The sequence below is a fragment of the Prunus dulcis genome, chromosome 6 (assembly GCF_902201215.1).
Source record: "Prunus dulcis chromosome 6, ALMONDv2, whole genome shotgun sequence".
NCBI lineage: Eukaryota > Viridiplantae > Streptophyta > Magnoliopsida > Rosales > Rosaceae > Prunus > Prunus dulcis.
The window spans coordinates 25,185,953-25,209,863 of record NC_047655.1 but is presented as its reverse complement, the minus strand read 5'-3'; the positions used below and the strand labels follow the sequence as shown (position 1 = coordinate 25,209,863).

The window sequence follows — 23,911 nt, the reverse complement described above, 5'->3', positions numbered from 1 at the left end:
TGAGTTATATATATTATTAAGGTTATATTAGCAGCAGACCTTGAGCTTTATATAATAAAATAGCAGCAGCATTGAGACTACAGTTAATTTATCAGATTTCAGAGAATTATCAGATTTTCTAATTAGACCACCATGTACCCATTATTTTTGGTGATTACCCAGAGTTGGACCGATGTCTACGGACATCCAGTCCGATTTCAGTTACGTCAGTGCACTTGACTTTGCCTCACGAGTTACGGGGACGCTCGGACCGTGAGTGCCAGGATTTGCGGCTCGGCAGACTTGGTGTCCCGAGACCTGCCAGGATTGCGGCTCGGCTGACTCTGTGTCCCCGAGACCTGCCAGGATTGCGGATCAGGCTGACTACGGTCCCCTGCATCCTGCCAGAGCGGCTCGAGTCGACTTGGTGTCATCGAGACCTGCCGGCGGATCAGGCTGATCATAGTCCCCTGATTTCGCCAGTTTGCGGCTCGGGTAGACTGCGTGACGCCCGAGACCTGCCAGGGGAATTGACGGATATGACAGGGGTACAAATAGGTGGTAGTTTCAAAGGATTTTGAGCTTTCTTTTATTCAATTATGACTTTCAGTTATTTTATGCCAGTCTCTTTGATATTCGCGCATTTATATCTTTACATATTTGTTCAGTTATACGAGCATACTCATCAGTAAGTTTTTACATGCTTATTTGAATACCTTGTATTGAAATATAGACAAACCCTCGATTTATATCCTTACTTATGTTTAAATGGGGGTTATTATGGTTATAAATCGTTTTCAAGAACATTATTTTTGTCCACTCACATTTTCAAACTGTTTTTCGCCCCCAGGCCGTAGAAGTGCGCAGGATCCACCACCGGGCCATTCCTAGCTTCCGCGCCATCAAATCAGGTAGAGTTTTGTGGAAAAGTCCTTGAAACCCTGTAAACTTTAGAAAATGCTCTGATATCTTGTCTTATTGGAAAACTGTAGCTGGTGAATATTTGGTTATTCTATTCTGGCAGTTGGTGTGGATTTATTTGGTTGTTTGACAGGTGGAAAAATTTGGGTTTGGTCAAAATACAGGGGAGACTCTGCCGAATTTTCGGCAGAAGTCCAGAGAAAGTTTTCATAGTAACTGTAGTAGGAAGGGTAAAATGGTCATTTGTGCCCGACAGTTGCCAGATGTCGGACACGCACAGGGCTTGGTTTGAATTCCAAAGTGGAATTAGGATCGGGTCCTGTCATGGCATGTAGGAGATTACTCTTGTGTAACAAATCATGAACATACTTGAGTTGATTGAGATGAAGAGCACCATCATGAGAGACAACCTATAAACCCAAGAAGTAACTAAGAGGACCAAGGTACTTGATGTCAAATTGGCAGCTTAAAACATATATAAAATTATGCAAAAGAGAAGAATCACTGCCAGTAATCACAATGTCATTAACATACAGGAGGAGAAAGATAGTGTGGGATCCTTGCTGAAAGATAAAAAGTGAAGAGTCTGCCAAACTTCTTGAAAAACCAAGGGATAAGAGAAAGGTGCTGATACGACTAAACCATGCACGTGGAGCTTGTTTGAGGCCATAAAGAGACTTGTGAGGTTTACAGACATGAGTGGGATGAGCAGGGTTCACAAAACCAGAGGCTAAACCATATATACATCTTCTTGAAGGAATGCATTTTTGACATCGAGTTGCGGTAAAGACCACCAGCGGGAAACAGCAAGATTGAGACCAGTGCGAATTGTGGCTGGTTTGATAACAGGGCTAAAGGTCTCAAAGTAGTCAATGCCAGGCAGGACTTGTAGCATTCAATAATGCCATCAGAGTGATGCTTGAAGTGGAAGACCCATTTATAACCGACTAGAGTATGTGTGGGAGATTGAGGAATAAGAGACCAAGTCTAATTCTGCTGCAAGGCATTGATTTCTTCAGACATTGCCTCGCGCCATGTTGGATTTTTAGAAGTATGAGAAAAACAAGTGGGTTCAATATCGTCAATGACAGTTAAAAGAGCACGAGGGACCAGGTATCAAACTATGCCTTCGGTGCGATTTTTAGGCTGAGAGATGCCATCACACAGAATTGTGCACATGGGATGAGCACGCGGTGGCGATGCTGGTTCGATAGGTGATGGAGAAGCTGGGTCGGTAGTGGGAATGAGAGCAAGGACCAGCGGTGCTTGCACAGGTTACGTAGGTGGTATGTGATGTCTTCTGGAATATGTATGGAGCAGAGCCTGGACTGGCTCAAAAAGAGGGGCGTCATGTGGAATAAAGAGTGTTGCGCGACCTAGACCCGTGCTGTGTCATGGTGTGGGGATTGCTGCTTGTAGAAGGATGGAGGTGCCGGAAGCTTGTGGAATGATGGAGGTGCTGGAAGCTTGTGGAATGATGGAGCTGCCAGACATGGCAAATGTCCTGTGTGGGCCTCAGTGGGATGTGGACATGTAGAGGTGGTCCTAGAGTGGCCATATGTGTTGGAGAATGAGAGGCAGAGACCACATGATAGAAATTTATTTCAGTATACTCCGGGAAGGATGAGACCTACAAATGCTGAAAATGAAAACTTGTTTCGTTAAATAAAACATGTCGAGAGGTATATACAAGACTAGTGGAGGGATCGAGGCAGTGATAGCCTTTATATTGATTATTGTAGCCAAGGAACACATATTCAGTGGTATGGTTGGCAAGTTTGTTTTCTCTGTAAACACCAAGATATGGGTAACAAGAACAACCAAATAGACAAGAGGTTGGTTAAAGAGTTTGGTGTATGGGGTTTGCCAGGATAGGATTGGGGTGGTTAAGAGATTATGAGGTGTACAACAGTAAGTGTCTCCTCAACGCAAAGTATGTGAGGGGCATGTGCTGTAGTGAGGAGGGTTCGAATTATTGTGGCAATGTGGCGGTGTTTACATTCAGCATGGTCATTTTGTTGTGGGCACATAAGAACCGTTGTTGAATGCCTAATTTGTGACAGTGTTAAGTGAAAGAGTTGTCGACATATTCAGTGCCACTGTCATTTTGAAGAAATTTGATGGAGGAATTGAAGATGTTATGTATCATGGAAATAAGAGTTTGAAAATGGTAAAAAACCTCACTTTTGCGACGCATGGGATAAATCCATGTATACCGGGAATATTCATTTGTAAATAAGACATAATATTGAAAATCAGTTGAAGAATTGACACGGGACGTCCAAACATCAGAGTGAATAATAAAAAAGGGAGAGTGGGCATGAATTTCATTAATAGAAAATGGTAATTGAGTAGATTTGCGAAGGGCACAAGTATTACAAAATTCATTATTTAATTTGAGATTTAATGAAGAAGAAAGACGAGACAAAATAGTCGAAGACAGATGACCAAGACGACGATGCCAAGCAGTGAAATTAATGGAAGCAAAGGCATGCTTGACAAGAGAAGCGGATGGAAAGGAGAGAGGATGGAGACCATCTTTATATGGGACCTGAAAAAGAAGAGTACCAGTTTGTAAGTCATAAATTTGAAAAGAAATTGGATTAAATACAAAGGAGACAGAATTATCACGAGTAAAGCGAGCTACGGAAAGAAGATTAGTACGGAGAGAAAGAACATGATAAACATTATGAAGAGAATATGCGGAAGAGCCTAAAGAAATAGGAAGAGTACCAGTGGATGAAATGGTTAGATAATCACCGTTACCCAAATATATGGAGTCATTACCCATGTAGGATTGGGAGTTCTGAAGGTTGGTGGCAGTACTAGTCATATGATGAGTGGCTCTGGTGTCGAGATTCGAGGTATTGTCAGGAGATTGGAGAAATTATGCACTCACAAATGGAGGAAAAGTTTTAGGGCCACGGAAGCGGTAGGGATAGCTGCGTGAGTTTGTTGGGCAATGTTGTACATGGGGCACCATGGGGGCCCAGGAGGGCAGGAGCCTGGGACCGATTGTTGTTGATAATGAGCCATGAGGACGTTGACTGGGGTTAGGACCCAGGGTGCCATGGAGAATGGTTAGGCCATTGGGAGGTTGAGGGTTGCTGCTGCCAGTTGTTAGCCCAGGCGGGATTAGACTGCTGCTGCCAACCATTTTAGGGGCCAGGGGAGCCATTGGAATACCACGGTTGGAATTGATGCTACTGCGAGTTCCAACCCCGACCTCCATGGCCGCGACCACCACTACCACCGTTGTGCCCATGTCCAGTGCCAGGACTAGAAGAGCCACCACGGTGAGGGAAAAATGGTTGAGACTGAGTGGCCATGAGAGCCGTGGACTAGCTAGTGTAAACAAGATCGGCGTAAGGAGTCTGAGCTTTATAAGAGAGCAATCGAGCACGCAGGTAAGCAAAATCAGGAAAATGAGGAAAATTTAGAAGAGCAGTTACCATCATTTTGTAATCAAGACCCAAGCCACGAAGAACGCCAGTGACGAGATCCTTATTGGAGACGGGGTCATTGATGGCAGCAAGTGAGTCCGCAATAAATTTGGCTTGACGAAGGTATTGGTCCACAGTTTATGTTCCTTTTTACAGGTCTATGAGTTGAAAATGGAGGATTGATTCGCTAGCCACCGAAGTTTGAGATAAGTGGCATTGTAAGCCGTCCCAAATTGCTTTTGAGGAGTCGCAACCAATGGTGAGAGACAACACTTATTCAGATAGATTCTGGTGAGGTAATTGACAATGAGTTGGTCTTGTTGAAACCATATTTCATAGGTAGGATTAGGTTGAGAAGGAGCAGGTGCTTGGTTAGGAGAGGGTGTGGGTAGGTGCAGAAAGGGAGCAGGTGCTTGGTTAGGAGAGGGTGTGGGTAGGGGCAGAAAGGGAGAAGGTTGAGGAGAGGAGCCATCAACATATTTCCACAAGCCGTGGCCAATGAGAAAATGTTTTATTTGTCGGAGCCAGAGGAGGTAGTTGGTGTCGGTGAGCTTGATGAAATGGGAGGAGTGGTGACCAGGAAGAGAGAAGGAGGAAGATGGAGAGGCCATAAGGGTTCGGCTAGAGAGAGAGAGAGAGAGAGGGAAGAAGCTATCGCTTGGAAGAGAAAGGGATCGTTTAGGCTGATACCATGTAAGAGTTTGAATTCAAGTTGTATTCCTTTGTGTAAATATTACAATATTTATAATTGCACAATAAAGATATAAACGGCAAAAGTCTTGAATGACAGCACATACAAAATATTTGAAGAGCAAGTCAACTATTGTGATTAAGAAGAATCCATTTCAGATTCTTCTTCCTTGATAAGAACATGTGATTTAACATTATTAATCACATACGCGCACGTGAACGACTATAACGTATCTCGTCTCGTCCACATATCTCAATTATGTGAGTGAATGTTTGTACAATAGTGAATTGTGAAGGGTTGAAGGCGTTGTAGCTATCTCCCTTACAGCTACGGCATATTGCATATGAGAGTTCAAAAGTTATTAACGCCTTGTACCTCTCTCTCTCTCTCTCTCTCTCCCCCCATTTTATTTTACTTTGGAAACCGTTCCCATGTTGCTCAGAGTCAGTGCTCATCATCAAATATGAAGCTCCATTTTTCGTTTTACTGTGCATTGGGTTTAATGGACATAATCATTTCTTGAGGAAGCAAATAAATGCAATTTTATTTGTAGTTGTGGGTCATAACTTCATAAGCCCTGTATCATGTATTGGATTTGGAGGAATTCATAAATGAAGTCATGATACTGACGAAAATCCAGCATACATACATGGATCTAATATTGCTAGAACAGAGGATAAGTCGAATGCTTGCACTATATTTGCAAAGAATGGAATCATGTAACAATGGCACACGAGTTGAGAAAACAAGGCAAATTGCTGTACGAAACCACTAAGAAGGCCTTGAAAGAATTGTACATTTGTTCACAAGAAATGGAATAGAAACTCGTTCCATACATCAGGTAGACCAGGCAAGCACCAGTGTATGCAATCTGAGTAACTCGCAGGATTTGACAATTGTTCAGGCTTCAGCGCCTCCCAGAATTTGCGGTAAATGGAAGGGTGACCATCTTTCCGGTACTCCGATAACTGAGTAATATTGAGAACGGAAACCTTTGAACTCAACTTGCTGAGGACTTTCTCCACCATGTGCATCGTAGGCAGGTCAGAACCACTTCCCCAGTAGCCCTCCAAATCAATGGGGGATGTCTCGCTATAACAATTACCTTCACTTTCTGGCTTCCACTCTCGACTCCTAAAAATGCAGGAAATTACATAGGATAAAGGTTCCAACAGATGAAAATGTAGTTTTATAGAGCTGAGCCAAAGATGTATGAAATTGCAGTTTAAGGTCCTCCCTAAAACTAGAACTAGACTAATATCAGGATTTTGTATTAATCCTAATGTTTGCTTCAAATGGAGGATTTAATTCCAATTCAAGTTTCAACTTAAAGGAACTACGAGTTATTCATACACAGATTGAATTAGAATTATGAATGAGCAATTACAGATGGCAAGATTAAGCGACAGCTAAATACGGATGGCAAGATGTAGCTGTCACCCACAAGTCTAGCCTTTAAGTGAACAAAAGGATACTGGTTGAGTATCTTGGACAGGTCTAATGTCTAACTCCTTGGAGACTCTCTAATCTTTATGGACTTCAATTTTGACATAATATAGTTGTATAGTTAAAATAGTCCTAAAGTTGACTAGTGTATGCCAGGACAATGCCTAGTTGACCACCTCATTCAAGTCTCAATAAGCTTATTTCCAAGATTGAAAACTTTCACTAGAAATATGAGCAAAGGTGGTAGGATAAAAAGAATATTCTAGGAGGGCTTGGTGCTAACCAGAGATGTGTAGGAGACATTGTAACAAAGAAGACCCGCTTCTTGAGGGGATTGACCTTAGAAGCCCAATCTGCCCAAGCACCCATGGCCAACTCCATGGCTCCAAGACCGTCTAACTCTTCACAAGCACCGTTTGCTTCAGCGCTCCATCTGTATGAATCGTAAGCTGATCAATTAGGATATCAATTCATTATGTTTCTATATAATATATATACTGAAACCTGGATGGTAATGCCAACATACTCACAACAGCTTAACTGGGCCTTGTCGCCACCACAGGTAGGAATTGAAAATCAATATATCAGCATTTTCCCATTCTGATGCATGCTTAAGAACAGAATCTGGACGGATTATCCGATCATCCAATCTGTGATTCACTGGGTCATCAGAATTAGATTCTACAAGAAGCGGTGCCCAGAGAAATTCCACAGTGGCATTATATTCCTGCAAAGGACACGAAGAAAGCAATGAAGAACCGCGCTCTGAGATATTCAAGATTATATCTTTCAGCTAGCCATGCAATGAAATCAGGCAAGCACACCCAAAACTTCATGTGTGTCCTTGTTCGAAAACATTTATTATTGCTTTCATTGTTTCCTAATGAATATTGTATTATCTAACTTAAACACATTTTGGCCTTAGTCAGACAAGAGCAGCTTAATAGATACCAAGGCCCCAGTTAGCTGAGATTGAGGTTTGGTTCAGTTGCAGTCTTACTTCTTAGACGGAAATTCTGTTTACCTCTGCTTTAAAAATGGTAAGAGCAGCATTCGGCGACATGGATCTCTTATCTGCGGGAATCACAGATTGTAACAAACACACCATTGATATCCATTGCCCTCTGTTCAATGAATCCCCTACAAACATTAGTCTTTTGTCTCTCAACTTCTCCCACATTTCAGTTGCATTCCATCTACAGCGGAATAAAAAAAAATTATTAGTGAAACCTCACATCAGGCACAAAAGGAAACTCAACAGCGGCTGAATTATATACCATTCTAGTCATACTAGTCAATTCAGTGAATTATAATTAGTAATTCAACACGAGTTTGATACACATCAAAATGATTTCCAGTTTATTGATTCAAGAACCCATGAGAAAAATTCTTGTTCCAACCAAGCACATTAACAAAGGAAAATCTAAACTGGTTATTGGAAACCAATTAAAAGAAAGAGAAGCACCTCTTTACCTCTTCAAGTTGCAGTTGTGAGGTTGCCACCTCCAATACTGGTAGCCCAAATCAGACCTGCCATGCTTGTGACAAGCCAACTGGTCAGACATGTATGGGCAGTCCGATTCCTTGTACAGCGGATAGGAATTATTATCAAACACCCATTTGCCTGAGAACACGTCACAGCTCTCCAAAGTCTCTCTCCGGTGACCGTACCTCGGCTTACGGTCAGTCCACGCAATTTTCCGACCACTGTACTCTTTGGTGGAGTTGCATGTACTGAATCTATCCAAAATCTCTGAAATTCACAAAAAAACCAACTTCAACCCACTTCACCAAATCAAAGAAAGACCACTAATTTAACAGACCCAGTAAATAAATTGATCAAGAATTAACATAAAGATTCAGCAAATGCAGAAAAGTGAACCCAGAAGGCCTATTTAGCTAAACCAAACACTGCCATACCTGGACCATGGTTTTGACGGCTGAAAAGATTTGGCTTTACATAAGAGATTGAATCTTGATGGTGAGGAGCACGATCATGGCCATCTTGAATTTGCAGAATGCTATTTTCACTGTGGAGATTTGAGAACACTATGAACAAAAATAAGAGGAACACCAATACAGGAAACTGGGTTTTCTTTCTGTTCCACCTCTGCATCGTGAAGACTGAGTCTTGCTTGATTGACCAAAGAATTGAAAGAGAAAGAATTATGAAAGGGGCTTTTTTAACATTTGTTCAATCATCATCATATAAGCGTCAGAGACTACAAGTAATCATATAGTCATTGTCTGAAAAAAACTGATAGGGTGCTGCAGGCAGGTAAATAATATTAAGGCTAAGCTAATGCACCCACCGTGCGAGAAGAAAATAATTGTCTATTATTAAAAAAAGACCTAATATTTTGGACTGTTTTGGTAAATCATCAGCTCAATTTGTCTTGCTCTTTGGAAGTTTAAGGCTGAACAACTCTGCTCGTTACTTTTTAAGATTTTATTAGCATGCATATATTATCATTACATGTCGGATTATACCTTAATTAGTATTAAGATATTATCATAAAAGTTGATTATATGATTGGTTGGTTGTTTTCTTTGGGTAATAATAGGATTGGTGGGTTGTTTTGTTTGTTTGCAGTCAGGGAACTACACCGTTCGGGAGAAGCCAAAATTCCCAAATACAAGCTTCATTTTTGTTTTGTTTTTTCTTTTAAGACTTCTCTTAATGAGAGAGGTTATAATATATTAAACTTATACACACTCTACGAATACTAAAACGCAAATTCAAGACTTTTATTGATAAATTAGAAAAGTATATTAACAGGCAGAGACTCTGTCTAAATAAAGGTAAAGCAACATTAAGTGAAACTTCTTTAGAATCTAACTTTGTTATGCTTTGAGATTTGCTAAAAGAGGCCATGTGGTTTGAAGTTAATGCTGAAACATGTGAAATATCTCACAGTGGTAAATATGGACATTAAATTTTACTTTGTTTTGATATGTTTAGTAAAAATTTACTTGAGTTTTTTTTTTTGGGATTAAAAGCGATAGTAATTTTTTTGATAACACAGAAAAAAGTACAGAGTAGTCGCAATACCAAATATGAGTATAACATCTTCAGTGACCAAACACAAAAATAAATTGGTTTGATCTGGAGAAAATTACGCATGCCAGAAAAATCTAAAAACTCCAATTTGGCAGACAAGAACCATCTGTACTTAGACCTACAATACAGATCCACCGCACAACGATAGTAACGGCAAATCCACATTGAAAAGTCAAACACTAAATACATATATCAGCAAACTCCTACTGAGTTTCTGAGAATTATTAGACTAAAATAAACACAGTAACAAGGACACCGCACCACTTCCTCTCCAGCAAACCAAAGAGACTCGTAGCACCAATGTGGCTAAACCTCTTATTTTGCACAAGCAAAACCTGATCCCACACAAACCAGCAACAATCACTTTTCCAACTTCAAACACTGAATTGGAGCAAATTCCATATGCATTGACCAAAAGCTGCAACAAAATCATGGCGTCTATGGTGGATTGCAATACTTGCGTCGAAAACACAACGAAAACCAAAGAGAAAAGCTGGGTCGACAACACCACACCGCAACCATCCGAATGACAGCAAGACACATCCAAGAACAACAAAAGTCACTAAGGACCTACAACAGAAAACACACAAACAAACAAACAAAAGACAAGATCTAGATAGATTTGGGCAAAATGAAACAAAATCCAAACAAATATGGGGAGAGAATAGGAGAGTGAAAGAAAATTAGGAAATGAGAAAAGGAGATGAGGAAAGAAAGATGGAAGATGGGGAAGCCACCCACCTCCAGAGGGGGGGTGTGAAGCCACCATTACTTTAGTTAAACCATTTTGTTTATGTTCCTAATTCATTAATTGTGTGTTTATTAATCAGGAATTTGAATTTGAATTGAATTCCAACTATGGAGGATTCCTATATTTATTTCACATTAAAAAATTAAAAAGTAAGTAGGGCCCACACAAAATTGGGAATTGAATTCTTAATTTTGGAGGATTTCAATTCTTGGATGGGAGGTGGTATTCTAAATTCTGGAAAACTAACTCATTAGGAATTCATCTTTTTTACCAATTATATTCTCACACAATTTAAAAAATTTCAAATTTGTCATCTACTTTAACCCAACAACGAGGACATTTTAGTAATTAATACCATTCATACCCCAAATCCATGTGATTAAACAACTTCAATAGGAATCCGGAATCTAACTCCCCTCAATTCATATGGTTTAGTAAACAGCTTCAATAGGAATCCAGAATCTAATTTTCCTTAATCCAACTTCTCCTCAATTCAATTACTCATAATAATCCAGAATCTAATTTTCCTTAATCCAACTTCTCCTCAATTCAATTACTCATAATCTAATTACGGATTAGTAAACATGCCATCAACATTCAAGATTTTTACAAATTTAGATAAGATGTTACAAGCTTGATCTGTTCGGATTTTTTTTTTTTTTTTTTTCCAAACAGAAGTTGTTATTGTTGAAAAATGTAAGCATAGAGGAGCTCATTCCACACATCAGGCACTCCAGGGAGGCACCAATGTATACAATCGGCAAAACTGCTGGGATTTGATTCTTGTTCTTCAGTTAGAGGCTCCCATTGCTTCCTGTAAATAGATGGATGCCCTTCTTTCCTGTACTCTGAGAGTTGGGTTATGTTGAGGATTTGTACATCTAGACCTCTTACTTTCAACCCAACAAGCACATTCTCAACCAGACGCATCATTTTATGATCTGATCCATTTCCCCAGTATCCCTCCTCTGTAATTGGCTCTGTTTCTTTGTAGCAATTCTCCCTACTTGTCTCGCCCCATTCTTTAGAACTGCAACATGACGTCGTAATTCGTTGATGTGTACTTATTACATTAATATTAATTTTTATAGTCGATTGTTAATTAAAACATCAACTATTGTGGTCTTTTCATCTCAAATAAAATAAAGCATACCTTTGGTGAGTAGGTGACATACTAACAAAAAACAATTTGGTCTTGGTTCGATTAACATGGACCTCCAACCAATCTGACCAAGTCCTGAGAGCCATCTCATACACCCTCAACATCTCAACATCCTTGTAAATCCCATCTTGGCTTTCGAAAGATCCCCACCTTAATCATTGCCAAAAAAAAAAAACCAAAATTATAGTAAGTATTAATGCAAAGTCAAATGGTTAGTTCTGTCTAACCTCTACCTAATTTTGATCATAAAGCGTTGGTTGGGTTTTTGGAGGTCATGCAATGCAATAGCAAAACAAAAATATACTTACAAGACGTTCATTTGGGACCTTCTCCACCAGAGATATGAATTAAAAACAAGAACGTCTGCATCCGTCCAATGCCTTGCATGTTTTTCAATTGCCTGCGCTCTTACAATCCGATCTGGTACGCGGTGGTTCACTGGATCATCAGAGTTTGATTCCACCAGCAATGGGGCCCAGTAGAACTCAATCGTGGCATTGTATTCCTTAATTAAATCAGATTAAACAAACATTAGTCGTCGTAATCAGAATTATATTAAACTAATAAGAGAAGGAAACATAAGAAACTGAGACTTCTGACAGCAGAAGATTCTGTTTCTTTGTTTTGTCTATTTTTATTAAGTTGGTGGAAGAATCTGCAATGCAAATATGTGATTTTGGGCCTTAGTTTTTGCAAATTACAATCAGGCCCAAATAAATTGGGTTTTTTTTTTTAGAGGAAAAGGAAACTCACAGTGGCCTTGAAGATGAGCAAAGAGCCATTGGCTTTGGTGGGCATGGATTTGAGGTCTGGATTGATGGCAGACTCGACCAAGCAAACCATGGAAACCCACTGACCTCTATTCAACGAGTCCCCAACAAACACAAGCCTCTTGTTCCTTAGCCTCTCAAGCAACTTTGTGGCATTGAACCTAGCTTATAATATTACATGAACAAAGTCCCACAAAACTCAAAAAACCCTATGAAAACATTAACCAAAAGAACAACCCAGATTATATATTTGCATGAAATTACAACCCAGAAAAGAAAAAAAGAAAAAGAAAAAAGAGGGATGAGAGAGAGACCTAGGGAGGTCACATTGGTGGGGCTGCCACCTCCAGTTCTGATAGCTCAAGTCTTTTCTCCCAAACTTCTCACAAGCCAATTGATCTGACATATAAGTGCACTGTCTCTCTTTATACATAGGATAAGACTGGTTATCAGAAACCCATTTCCCTGAAAACAAATTGCAGCTGCTTTTGCTTTTGCTTCTGCTTCTGCTTTTGCTGCTGCTAATTGACAATTTTGGGTCTTCTGCCCCTGCTGCTCTAGTTTCCAATGTGGTAATTATAGTACAATCCTGATACAATAGCTGCAATCCACCATCTTGGGTCAGATAAACAGCTCCAATTAGAAGAGTTGCTACAAGAATTGCAATGAGGGAATGCAAGCTGCTTCTGATTCCCCATGTTGTCGTAGGAAGTAATTGGTGCTTTTTAGGCAGCATTTGAATCATTTCTCTGTTTTTTTTTTCTTTCTAGCTATAGCTATTTGGCCTAATTGGATGCTTGCATGTTGGGGGGGAGTCTCTGGTTTCTCCCTTTTGAAGCTTTTTTCTCTAAGTGGTGGGTGAGAAACAATTTTCATGATCAAGTTTTTTCTTATCCAGGAATTATTAGGAGCAGCTGAAATGCATTTCTTGGTAGTTTATTGACAGCAATAGTTTTGAATTGGTTTGTGCTGCTCTGGGCCAAAGTACTTTAATTATTTGGATTGTATTTACAGCAATGTGCCTGGGCTAAGCGATATATTTGACATATATATATTGTTACAAGTTTTGGTGAGATGTTGATATGTAAATAGATCGATCTGGGTTTCATATATATGGTTCCTTGTCCTTGCTTAATTAGGACAAAACAACTTGAACTAGTGCTTAACATGAACATTCCACCTTAATTCTTAAATATATATATATTAAGGTCAACTAAGGGTCATTATTAGTACATTAACTGAACATAGACAATATTTAATGGGAATAATTAGCAGTTAATTAATTTGTTGCTTGAGATTAACTAGATGGCAGGCAGCTAATACTGATGTGTCAAAAGTCCCCTTGACCAGTAATTGGATCATGTAGAAAATTGGCTAATTGGATGTGACACCACTCAAAACTCTTGTTCTTCAATTGGTTGGATGGAACCCATTGAAAGGCCTAAGACTTGGACTGGTCTGATCGACAAGCTAGCTGTGATTAGGAATTTAGAGTAATTAGCTGAAAATGTAGGTGCCAAAATACGTTGGAAAAAAAATAATGTGGTTGACATCTCCACATCTAAAAATGTTGTGTCGTAAAGGAAACTCAAAAACCCTCTTATTATATGGATCAGATGCATCTTCTGGGCTATCTATGGCAATGGCATCCCCTACCCTATCCCCCTCAACACCTCACTGGCTTGCCCATTCTAGCTATATATATATATATATATATATGTCACCCTCCTTGTTCCCTAGCTACTACTTATTCCGTACGTTCTAAAAGCAAGATGGCTGGCTGTAGAAAAAGAAGATGGGAAAATTGAAAAGAAAAAGTGAATTCCCCTACTTTGCATGGAGAAACAATTGGATACATTGTTTTGTTCAAAGTGTTATTACGCGTGTTACAACGTTATTGATCGAGATATATGGTCTGTTTCACGAAAGTCTTTATTGTTTCCACGACACTAATGTTGACTGCAGAAAGTAAGAATTGATCCATGTAGATTAATTTGTTAATATCCATTTTGAAATGTATTAGCTAATTTATTGTGTATGTATAACAGAAAATTATATAGGAAGGCAGCCCTCTATTTATTTATTTTATTTTTCTTGAATGAAATTAATTGGGTGAGAGAGATGATGAATTTTTGAAGCAGGTAGGTAGGTCATGAGTTATGTAATCCCAATATTGATCAATAAATTCCATTGAAAAAGCAAAAAAGCCATAGAAGACCCATGATGATGATGCAGTCAGGTCAGCAATAGAGAGAGAGAGAGAGGTCAGCAAGATGGAACGGGTCATATGGGATGATTGGGGTTGGCGTGAAGGAATTGAAAAGTAGACGAGAGAGAACACACGGGGATCATAAAAAAGCCGTCCCTCCTCCCTCTCCTCCCTCCTCCCACTTGCTCACCAACTTGCAAATATTTAGTCCCATTCAAACAAAAACAATCAAAACTCACAATCTCAGCCACAGATCAATCCAATCCAATTCAAAAGAAACCATTTAAGCCAACCCAACTTGCATATTTCTTTAACCCACAATGACTATGAGAGAGAGACAGAGAGACAGCAAGTTGCAACTAAATATTGCTTTGCATGTTTCCTTTCTCTTCTTCTTTTTTCCAACAAACAGCTAAGCTAGAAGCCTGAAGCTTGAAGCTGCCAGTTGCTAGTTGCGTTGTCAAAAAGTCAAGTTGCAAGGGTGGTGGGGTAGGGCAGGGAAATAAGATATTGATTCTCGTCACGTTGTTCACCATGTTTTTTAACGCAAATATGCTTCAAAAACCCCATGCACGCTTTTCATTCCACCGCTCCAAAATTTCCATTCCATACAACACGACAATATGCTTTGCTTTCTTATTCTTTTTTTTTCCTCCTTTATTCATTCCTACCTTATAGCTTTTCATTTCCCTTTCACTATCTCATTTTCTACTTGCTACCTTCTTTTCATTTATAAACACATAAATATCACGAAGCTGGTCTTCATTTTCAGCTTTCCCATTGTTTTAAACATTTCTAGATCATTTTCATCGCCAAGTTTTATTATCATATATTCATTTTCAGTACACATATATATGTATTATTTTAAAACTATATATATCAGCTGTATTTTTTTCGGACCAAAAAATAGTATAACTCATCGGATTTCTATTCTAACAGGGTTGGCTTTCCCATATTGGCTACCAGACACACAGACAGCTAGTCGTATGTGTATGTACCATGCTAATTCAATTGCCAATTAGAGACCCTTAACTAAACTCAGACCTTAACCCTTCAACTGATCAATCTGATTAACTTGTGATTAACAACATTTGTACCATCCCCATTATCTACATGTGATCATTAATTAGTACTTATAATATTTTATTTAACAGAAATAATACTTTTTGCTATTTCTGTTAATAACGCAATGACGCGTTTCTACGTGTCATTGTGTTATTAAGTTTTCTTGCTACCAGAGCCCCACTGCCTCAGTATACTCAGTCAGTACTGCCATTGGCCATATGCATATCAATCAACAAAACAATAGGCTGCCTAGCTGCCTGCCTTCCTTCGTGCTCTTTCTTTTCACATCAATTTTAACACCATTTTCGTCACAGCCATCATGCATTGCATGTCTTCTGCCAATATAACATTATTGACCCTTTTTTTCTTCTTTCTAATTAATATGGGATCTACACAAACCAAAAACATTGAAAATAGAAAATTCCCTTAATATATGTACATAATATAAAGCATTAATTAAACAACATTAACCATTGAACCGCGGTTGTGACTGTGACTGACTGTTTCATCGGATTTTGACTTTAAGAACCACAAAACGACGGCGTATAACCATCAGTAGGCAACCACTGACTTAGCTCACTACAGAGACAGACAGACAGACAGACGGACAGACAGACGCGAAGGGAAGAAGAAGCTAATTAAGGTATAATATAATTAATTAAATCATTGCTTCATATAATTACTTGCGTCGGTCTAAATTCTCGGCGATCTGAGCCAGTGACTGGAGGTTGCAGCGAACAATCGTGTCCACGAACGTACACGTGTCCTCCTTGCTGTTCCCGTGCGGCACGTCCACCGCATACGACTCCACCACCACCGTCCCGCCTGCGGGTGACGGGTGCAGCGTCGTCACCGACTTGTAGTTCGAGAGCCGGTGGTCCCCACCCACCATGCTGAAGCTTATGACGTGGCTCTCATCGTCCAGGATCTCCAGCCTCTCCGTGCTACGGTTCGCCGGCAGCCCCGATATCACCCGCACCTCGCGCAGAGTGCCCACGTCGCCGTCGCCGACGATGACGTGGCAGCTCTTGACGAAGCTCTTGTAGGCCTGCGGGTTGTCGAAGCGCCGGACCACCGACCACACGGTGGACACCGGGGCCGCGATCTCCTGCGTCACGGCCGAGCAGCACTGGTCAGGCCCAACCGCGTGCGTGTGGTGGCGCTCCAGCGCTTCCGGGAGTGGGGCCCGCCTCTTGTTATTGTTATTATTGTTACCGAGTAGAAGCGCTCCTCCGTCCCTTTGGTTTTGGCACTGCAGCGACCCCGTATTGGACTCGGCGGACGTTGGGGTGTTGATGCGGTGGAGTAAGACCGAGGATTTGGGCGGGTTGGGAGGCATATGGGTAATTTAAGTTTGTTGTGGGGGGGATTTTGGTGTATAGCTTTTTGGGTTTTTGGTATAAATAAATAGTGGTCGCTTTCAGCTGCTTCTTCTGGTAGAGGAGGCTCTGCTTTTCCGGTGGTTGATCTTAATTCTTCTACTTATGCACTCTCTCTCTCTCTCTCTCTCTCTCTCTCTCTCTCTCTCACGCACAAGCAGAGAGATGAGTTGGTTGCATTTTTCAAAGCCAAGTATGGGTGAATATTTTATTGATGAAAGTTCATGTGGGTCTTATAAAATAGAACCAAGTTGGTCCTTTGAGCCATAAAAGAAAAAGATAAAAAAAAAAAAAAGGGGGGAAATAAGCACAAGTTGGTCGCGTTGAAGTTACATAATAACCCTCTCCTGGTTTTTTTTTTTAATTTTAAATTTTAAATTTTGCTAGATTACCAGTTGACCCTCCTGAAAAAAAACGAGCATTTAATTAAGTTATCATTTCCTTTAAATACCATTCCCCATCTCATGACTTTGAATAATTTTCTCTACTAGAATAGTTGAAATTTATAAGGATGTTAGGTTAGGTCAAGAATTTGATTTTCATTTAAAAAAAATAAAAGGTAATAATTAAAAACAATAAAAATATTGATAATGAAGTTTCAGTCTCCAATCTCGAACATCTACATCTAATAAAAGCTTTCATAACATTGTATGCATGTATTTCAAATATTGTGAATATGAAGGTGCATTGAACACCATCGGACCACCGGTTGGTTAACAGAGTTTGTCTCAATTTGAAGAAATTGGACCATGCATAATTTGAATTCACAATTGCCTGTGGTCCTTTGGATAGGAACTCTACAACCTTAAGCAATTCAAAGTTGTATAGGGTAAAACCCTTCTCTTGCTTAATGGCTTAATATATAAACCACATAACTCATATGGGGTTTTTGGTCATTCCCCCAATATTTACCAATTGAAAATAGAAAGCAAGCTAGGTAAAATAGTGTTCGGATATCTCAAAACAAAAATAGACATGCCGTTGTGAAATTGCCAATTGCCAAATGAGTATCAAGTGGGGTGTAAAGTAAGCCATAGGGATAAGATATATCCATTTTCATGTTTAGGCAGCGTTAACTCTTCCACACTCCTTGCACCGCCGTTCGTGTATCAGAATGAGACCCCTTTTTTGTCCAAAGTGCGTAGAGCCAAAATTTGGACCCATTTCGAATATATATAGGCTCCGTTTGGTTCACGGAATGTATTTGAGAGAAAATTACTTTTTATGTCATTTTCCAAATAATGGGAATGAAAGATTCTTTTTTCACGTTTGGTAATGTCGGGAAAGTAATCAGAAGATTTTACTTTGTTTCTTTTCCCATGTTTGTTTTGAGTAGGAATGGAAAATAAAGTTTGTATAATTTTTCAATTATAAAGTAACCAAAAGATTTCACTTTGTTTCCTTTCCCATGTTTGTTTTGAGTATGAATGGAAAATAAAGTTTGTATAATTTTTCAATTATACCCATATTAAATCAAATAAAAAAAATAATGCATTTAATGATACGTTGTAATTCTAAATTGTTCATATGGACAAAATAGTCATGAAAATTGTGCATTGAATGTTGGCTAATTTTTCCAAACTTTCCCATGAGGATGGAAAACAAAACCCAAGTTAAGAGGGGAGCTTCACTTTCCCCCTACTTTCCCATGTGCCAGGCAACCATTTTCCATGTATGGACTTACTGAACATGGGAAATCAATTGAATTCCCATTCCCAAGCCTCCTTTCCCATGAACCAAACGGGGCCATAGAGATTAGAGATCCCTCAAATAAAAGACAATTTTGTAGAGCCCACTCCGTATTGTATTTCACTAATTTAAGATCCCTCAAATTAGTTCATTTGAGGGACAACTTTGTAGGGTCCACTCCATTTTGTATTTCACTAATCCAAGCCGTCTATTTTGTAGATACTATTTCAAAAATTATCTCTACTAAAAAAATCACTTAAATCCGATATCATTTGCTCACCTCAATTGAATTATTGAAATTTAAGTACTTTTTCAAAATACCGTGTTCATTAATTTTGTATGACACAATTGGATACGATTTCTGATTTGTCATATATATATTCAAAAAATTTCACCCACTTGGTTGCTTTATTCAAATGTTACCTTGTTGATATCTTTCTTCTAGATTGATTATATTCTTCTAACAAATTTCTTTGTATAGAACACCGACTTCATTCCACTTGACATTAACTAAACACACCTAATATATTGTATATGAAAAAGACAATTCCAACTTGTCTATCTCTTCCAATATTAAGAAAAATAAAACCACTAAAGTTACGAACTATAATTTTGATATATACATAAAAGCACTTCTTCTTTCCTATGTAGGTGTTGTTATAATCATCAAGCCTCTTAAACTAGGAATTAAGACATAACATTGTCATTTTCGCGCCGATTCTTCGTGTCTAACTTGGCAACTGGATCATGTGAGTTCAAAAGATGAGCTTCTTTATGAATGATGAATCTGATACTCAACTTGTCCAAGATTGTGATATGCCCCAAACGCTATTAAATAATTTTCAAAGGAAAGCAGAGATTAGCAACTGCTGAAATATTAATACTTAAATGGGAAAAAAATCTATACTGGGAGGATTGCATAAGAATATTTTAAAGACCAAATAAAGTGGTTACAAATTGTGCGAACATTGAGCTCAAGTGTAGCTGGACTGGATACACACAGATATATCTATCTTATACTTTCGAGCAGTGGGATTGAAAAGTAATGTACCAACCTTAATTATTATTACATTATTATAATTAAAATGCTTGTGTGCTTTTTCCTGGCTCGACGGATCGAAGCTGCATATAGAAAAGAATGGGAAGTAGCTAAATATCTAGGGCGAAAAGAGCTAGAGAGAGAAGAAGAAGAAGTAAAACAATTACTTCATAGCGAAGAAAAAGGTTGATGACACAGGTTGATGACGAATGGCATTGGCATGCACAGCAACGCTGTGATCAAGTCTATATGCATGCATGCTTTTTCCCCGGGACCTGGGTTTGGATTAGAAACAGTGTTCTGGATACGACGAAACTCCAGAGGCTACACCTATATAATTATACGAATTAAACACAACTTGATGTTTTGATATCTTCTCTATCTACCTACCTGTATATAGTTTCCTTTCGAGGTCTAAATAGGGCAACGGCCTTTGGAGGCCAAGAAGAGTCAATCAATCAGCTATATATAGAACTAGTTTAATTGTTTTCTAAATTTTAATGACCAATTTAATTACAAATTATTTAAATTGCAGGTTGCATCAATTTGTTATATTATATCTGTTTTTAATTAATAATTTATTTGTATTTTTTTCTTTTGAATTTTAAAAATAATTCAAATAAATAAATAAATAATCAGATTTAATTTAAATCATAGAGCCCAAGGCCCATATTTTGATTAATTAAATATATATTAATTACATTGGCCCGGTAAAGAGTATAGCCGCACGGCTATAATATTTTGAAAAAAAAAAACGCAGTATAGTCGAGCGGCGATACTGTTTTGAAAAAAAATTTAAAATTTCCCCGGGTATAGCCGCACGGCTATACTATTTATAAACAAATAAATTTAAAAGAAAGAGGACCCGCCTATCGTCTAGGAGTCAACGTGTGGACCCAACTATAGAGGCGCGGCTATACTGTTTTTATAAAAAAAACACAGTAAAGCCGCGCAGCTATACTAGTTATGGAAAAAAGGGGGCCAGTGTAGCGTTTAGGTGACCACGTGTGAATCCGAGTATAGCCGCACGGCTATCCTATTTTTAAAGAAAAGAACCGGTAGTAAAGCCGTACGACTATACTATTTATAAAAAGTAGGGTCAGTCTCGCGCCGTAGCGCCGACGTGTGAAACCAAGTATAGCCGCTCGTCTATACTATTTTTTTAAAAACCCCAAAAAAAAAATTCCGAGTATCGCCGCATGGCTATACTATATATAAATAAATAAATAAATAAATAAATAAATAAAAAGAGGACCCGCCGAGGGCCTAATATGAAATCAAAATCAAGTATAGCCGATCGGTTATACTATTTTTTCAAAGAAAACCATAGTAAAGCCGGACGGCTGTACTATTTTTAAAAGATTAATATTTAAAAAATTTATTAAAGAAAAAAAGTTAAAATTTTTAATACAATACTTCTGCCAATATGTATAAGAAGAACAAACAGTGCATACAAACCATTGTAAACCTATATTAAGATTCACAATTATTTTATGTAACCAAGAAAAATAAGTTATAAGGAAATTGTATACGAAAACAAAACTAATATAATTGTACAGTCCTGATCTCTTGGACCCCTGTAGTCCAAGAGATTTATGGTCACTCACCGTTGGATGTAAATTCAACGGTTGACTTGAATCGGGTAATAATCATTTATGTCATATTGCATTTATATATATATCATTTTGAACCATTGAATTAATATCTAACGGTGGGTGACCACAATCTCTTGGACTCCTGTGGTCCAAGAGATCAGGACTGTATAATTGTATACGAAAACAAAAATAAGTTATATTGAGTATTATAGTGAATTTATATATATATATATATATATATATATACAGTTCTGATCTTTTGGACCCCTGTAGTCTAAGAGATTTATGGTCACTCACCGTTGGATGTAAATTCAACGGTTGACTTGAATCGAGTAATAATCATTTATGTCATATTGCATTTATATATATTATTTTGAACCATTGGATTAATATCCAACGGTGGGTGACCACAATCTCTTGGACTCTTGTGGTCCAAGAGATCGGGACTGTATATACATATATATATATATATATATAAATTTTCGACCAATAAACAAAATGAAGAAGAAACGGCAGTCGTTTCGCTTGACGGTAAATGCGCGGTCAAATGAGGGAAAGCCCACAGGTTATTGTATGCGATATTGTATAGAATGAAACGACCTGGCGTGCAAAAAAGAATATTGAACGAGCGGATAGCAGTCCGAAATTGAATGGAAATTTCTGAGGTGGGAGAGAATTTCTGAGAAGAAGTCATCAGAACCAAGGCTGAGACGCAGAGGCCAGCCTTGTTCTCTCTCAAACAATCTGCTCGGTTCCTTCCACCCCATCAACACATCGCCGAGACAGAGGGAGAACAATTTACATGGATCAGATTTTGAACAAGGCGGGTTCCTACTGGTTCAGCCAGAAGGCCAACAAGGAGCTCACCTCCGTCGGCGATGATATCAACGTGCGTTTCTTTCTACGCCCATCTGGATCTCAATTTAATTAGTTTTGATTTTGAATTTTTGATGTGATGTAGGATCCACTTAGGGTTCTCTTGTTCTTAACGATTTCGGTTCTGAAAGTCGATTTCTTTGTATGATCTGAGTTTTCTTTGCGTAACCCACTTTCGTAATCGTCATTAGATTTACTCGTACGTATAATTTTTGTTTTATTAAATCTGAAGGATGATTGATTCCATATATATTAATTGTCAAGATTAATACTTTCCCCAATTTGGGTTTTGTTTTCGTTCCGTTACTTTTTTGTGTGGGTTTTATTACATATTTGTATACTAACATTGTTTGTGTAATGATTAGTCATTGCAAACTAGCATCGAAGGAGGAACCAAATGGTTGGTTAATAAACTCAAAGGTTAGTTTTTTCTGCTCACTCTGTTTAGTTACTTTGCCTCTTACACTAACCTAATGTATGCTATTATATGACTGACTTCGCAAGTCAGAAAGTTCTGACATTTGTAGAATTGATTCAGGGTTTTGATAGATCATAGTGGCAATTAAAAGTGAGCGTGTGACAGAGCTGTAAAATGCAATGTGGTTGTTGAAGGGTTTTTTCATATGCTTGAATTGGTTTCTTGGTTAATGCAGAGCAGGGTAAATATGAGTATATGACCCGTTTGATGTGGATTTGACTTGCTTGATTTTCGATGATGCCGTAAATGGAGTTTAAGAATGGGTCTTACTGTTGGGGTTTCTTGAAATAACGTAACTTTACAAGGCGGAAGAAAAACATTGAGTGATATATGTTGTATTTGTGCTGCCAGGGAGGGGGGAGTGGTGCTTTAATGGTCTAGATTTTGGATGATATAAACTGCTATCTTCAGGATGTATGTACAGATTAGGTCATATCCCTGTTAGTACTCTTTCATACTGTTTTATATTATTTTTCTCCTCTTTTAGTGCGAACTGGGTCATTGGGTTGGCGTAGTAGATTGAAAAGAGTTGATTAAGTTTTTCTAATCTGTGTGTAGGTCTGTTATTTTCTTAAATTTCCATCGCATTATAAATAAGAATAAGTGTTCTCTTCACAGGAAAAATGCAAAAGCCATTGCCTGAGCTTCTAAAGGATTTTGACATGGCAGTAGGAATATTTCCTCGTGATGCTACCAACTATGAATTTAATGAGGAGACGGGAAAACTTACAGTCTACATACCGGCAGCCTGTGAAGTGGGCTACAGAGATTCATCTGTTTTACGTTTCTTCACCATTGTAACTGGATATTTGAAGAAAGGAAGGCTAGAAGACATCCAGGGGATGAAGACAAAGGTGATTATATGGGTAAATGTGTCCTGTATCATATCTGAGGGATCAAAGCTCCATTTCACAGCTGGGTTGAAGAGAACCAGGAATAGAGAGGCGTATGAGGTTCTTAGAGACGGCATCACTGTAGAGAAGTTTTAAAAAAAGGTCATAATGCTCATCGGTTACTATTGTGTAATTTAGTTGGTTAAAGTTGTTGAACCGTTTTGCTTGTATGAAAACTGGTTTAATCAACTCATATATGTTTTCCTGTGGATGTTGAACGGTTTGATCCAGTTAATATTTTCTCCTGTATGGTGGGTTGAACATTTTCTAATGTTTGATGCAGTGATCAGAGATCATGTTGGCCAATGGCCAATTCTGGTTCGAGTACTTTACCGTGTCCTTGTAGGTAAATTTCTGGCGCCCTTCCATACCATTTAAGTAATATTATTCTCAAAAAGTTGTGCTGGTACATAACTAAAGTTTTTAGTAATTTAAAAATGGTTTAAGAATATTTTAAGAGAACT

General features: G+C 38.5%; 4 protein-coding genes across 4 annotated transcripts; 1 reads left to right on the top strand and 3 right to left on the bottom strand.

Annotated features, from left to right (window-relative positions):
• Positions 1 to 5,711: 5,711 nt before the first annotated feature.
• LOC117631211 (protein trichome birefringence-like 35) lies at positions 5,712 to 8,865 on the bottom strand. Its single transcript, XM_034364239.1, has 6 exons — positions 8,401 to 8,865; positions 7,954 to 8,233; positions 7,505 to 7,676; positions 7,011 to 7,207; positions 6,764 to 6,913; positions 5,712 to 6,168 (listed from the first exon to the last, which is right to left on the bottom strand). Exons 1-6 carry the CDS (start codon positions 8,594 to 8,596, stop codon positions 5,838 to 5,840), a joined length of 1,326 nt encoding a protein of 441 aa, XP_034220130.1. The 5' UTR covers positions 8,597 to 8,865; the 3' UTR covers positions 5,712 to 5,837.
• Positions 8,866 to 10,877: 2,012 nt separating this feature from the next.
• Positions 10,878 to 13,051, bottom strand: LOC117631400 (protein trichome birefringence-like 34). Its single transcript, XM_034364532.1, has 5 exons — positions 12,539 to 13,051; positions 12,208 to 12,385; positions 11,763 to 11,959; positions 11,446 to 11,604; positions 10,878 to 11,322 (listed from the first exon to the last, which is right to left on the bottom strand). Exons 1-5 carry the CDS (start codon positions 12,967 to 12,969, stop codon positions 10,974 to 10,976), a joined length of 1,314 nt encoding a protein of 437 aa, XP_034220423.1. The 5' UTR covers positions 12,970 to 13,051; the 3' UTR covers positions 10,878 to 10,973.
• A 2,837-nt stretch (positions 13,052 to 15,888) lies between these two features.
• LOC117631182 (abscisic acid receptor PYL4) lies at positions 15,889 to 17,097 on the bottom strand. The gene has a single exon (XM_034364186.1). The coding sequence runs from the start codon at positions 16,835 to 16,837 to the stop codon at positions 16,178 to 16,180; it is 660 nt and encodes a 219-aa protein (XP_034220077.1). The 5' UTR covers positions 16,838 to 17,097; the 3' UTR covers positions 15,889 to 16,177.
• A 4,591-nt stretch (positions 17,098 to 21,688) lies between these two features.
• Positions 21,689 to 23,774, top strand: LOC117631003 (uncharacterized protein At5g01610-like). Its single transcript, XM_034363908.1, has 3 exons — positions 21,689 to 22,089; positions 22,442 to 22,496; positions 23,173 to 23,774. The coding sequence occupies exons 1-3, from the start codon at positions 22,003 to 22,005 to the stop codon at positions 23,541 to 23,543; spliced, it is 513 nt and encodes a 170-aa protein (XP_034219799.1). The 5' UTR covers positions 21,689 to 22,002; the 3' UTR covers positions 23,544 to 23,774.
• Positions 23,775 to 23,911: the final 137 nt, after the last annotated feature.

What these genes read in the sequence shown, in the direction of transcription:
- LOC117631400 (XM_034364532.1), bottom strand. Translation starts at nt 12,969, where the DNA reads ATGATTCAAATGCTGCCTAAAAAGCACCAATTACTTCCTACGACAACA. An exon ending in TGCTCATCTTCAAGGCCACT is followed by an intron (nt 11,960 to 12,207) that starts GTGAGTTTCCTT and finishes GATTTAATTAAG; the next exon opens with GAATACAATGCCACGATTGA. An exon ending in ATGTCACCTACTCACCAAAG is followed by an intron (nt 11,323 to 11,445) that starts GTATGCTTTATT and finishes GTCATGTTGCAG; the next exon opens with TTCTAAAGAATGGGGCGAGA.
- LOC117631211 (XM_034364239.1), bottom strand. Translation starts at nt 8,596, where the DNA reads ATGCAGAGGTGGAACAGAAAGAAAACCCAGTTTCCTGTATTGGTGTTC. An exon ending in TTACCATTTTTAAAGCAGAG is followed by an intron (nt 7,208 to 7,504) that starts GTAAACAGAATT and finishes TGTCCTTTGCAG; the next exon opens with GAATATAATGCCACTGTGGA. An exon ending in CAAGGCCCAGTTAAGCTGTT is followed by an intron (nt 6,914 to 7,010) that starts GTGAGTATGTTG and finishes CGATTCATACAG; the next exon opens with ATGGAGCGCTGAAGCAAACG.
- LOC117631182 (XM_034364186.1), bottom strand. Translation starts at nt 16,837, where the DNA reads ATGCCTCCCAACCCGCCCAAATCCTCGGTCTTACTCCACCGCATCAAC.
- LOC117631003 (XM_034363908.1), top strand. Translation starts at nt 22,003, where the DNA reads ATGGATCAGATTTTGAACAAGGCGGGTTCCTACTGGTTCAGCCAGAAG. An exon ending in CCGTCGGCGATGATATCAAC is followed by an intron (nt 22,090 to 22,441) that starts GTGCGTTTCTTT and finishes TGTAATGATTAG; the next exon opens with TCATTGCAAACTAGCATCGA. An exon ending in GTTGGTTAATAAACTCAAAG is followed by an intron (nt 22,497 to 23,172) that starts GTTAGTTTTTTC and finishes TTCTCTTCACAG; the next exon opens with GAAAAATGCAAAAGCCATTG.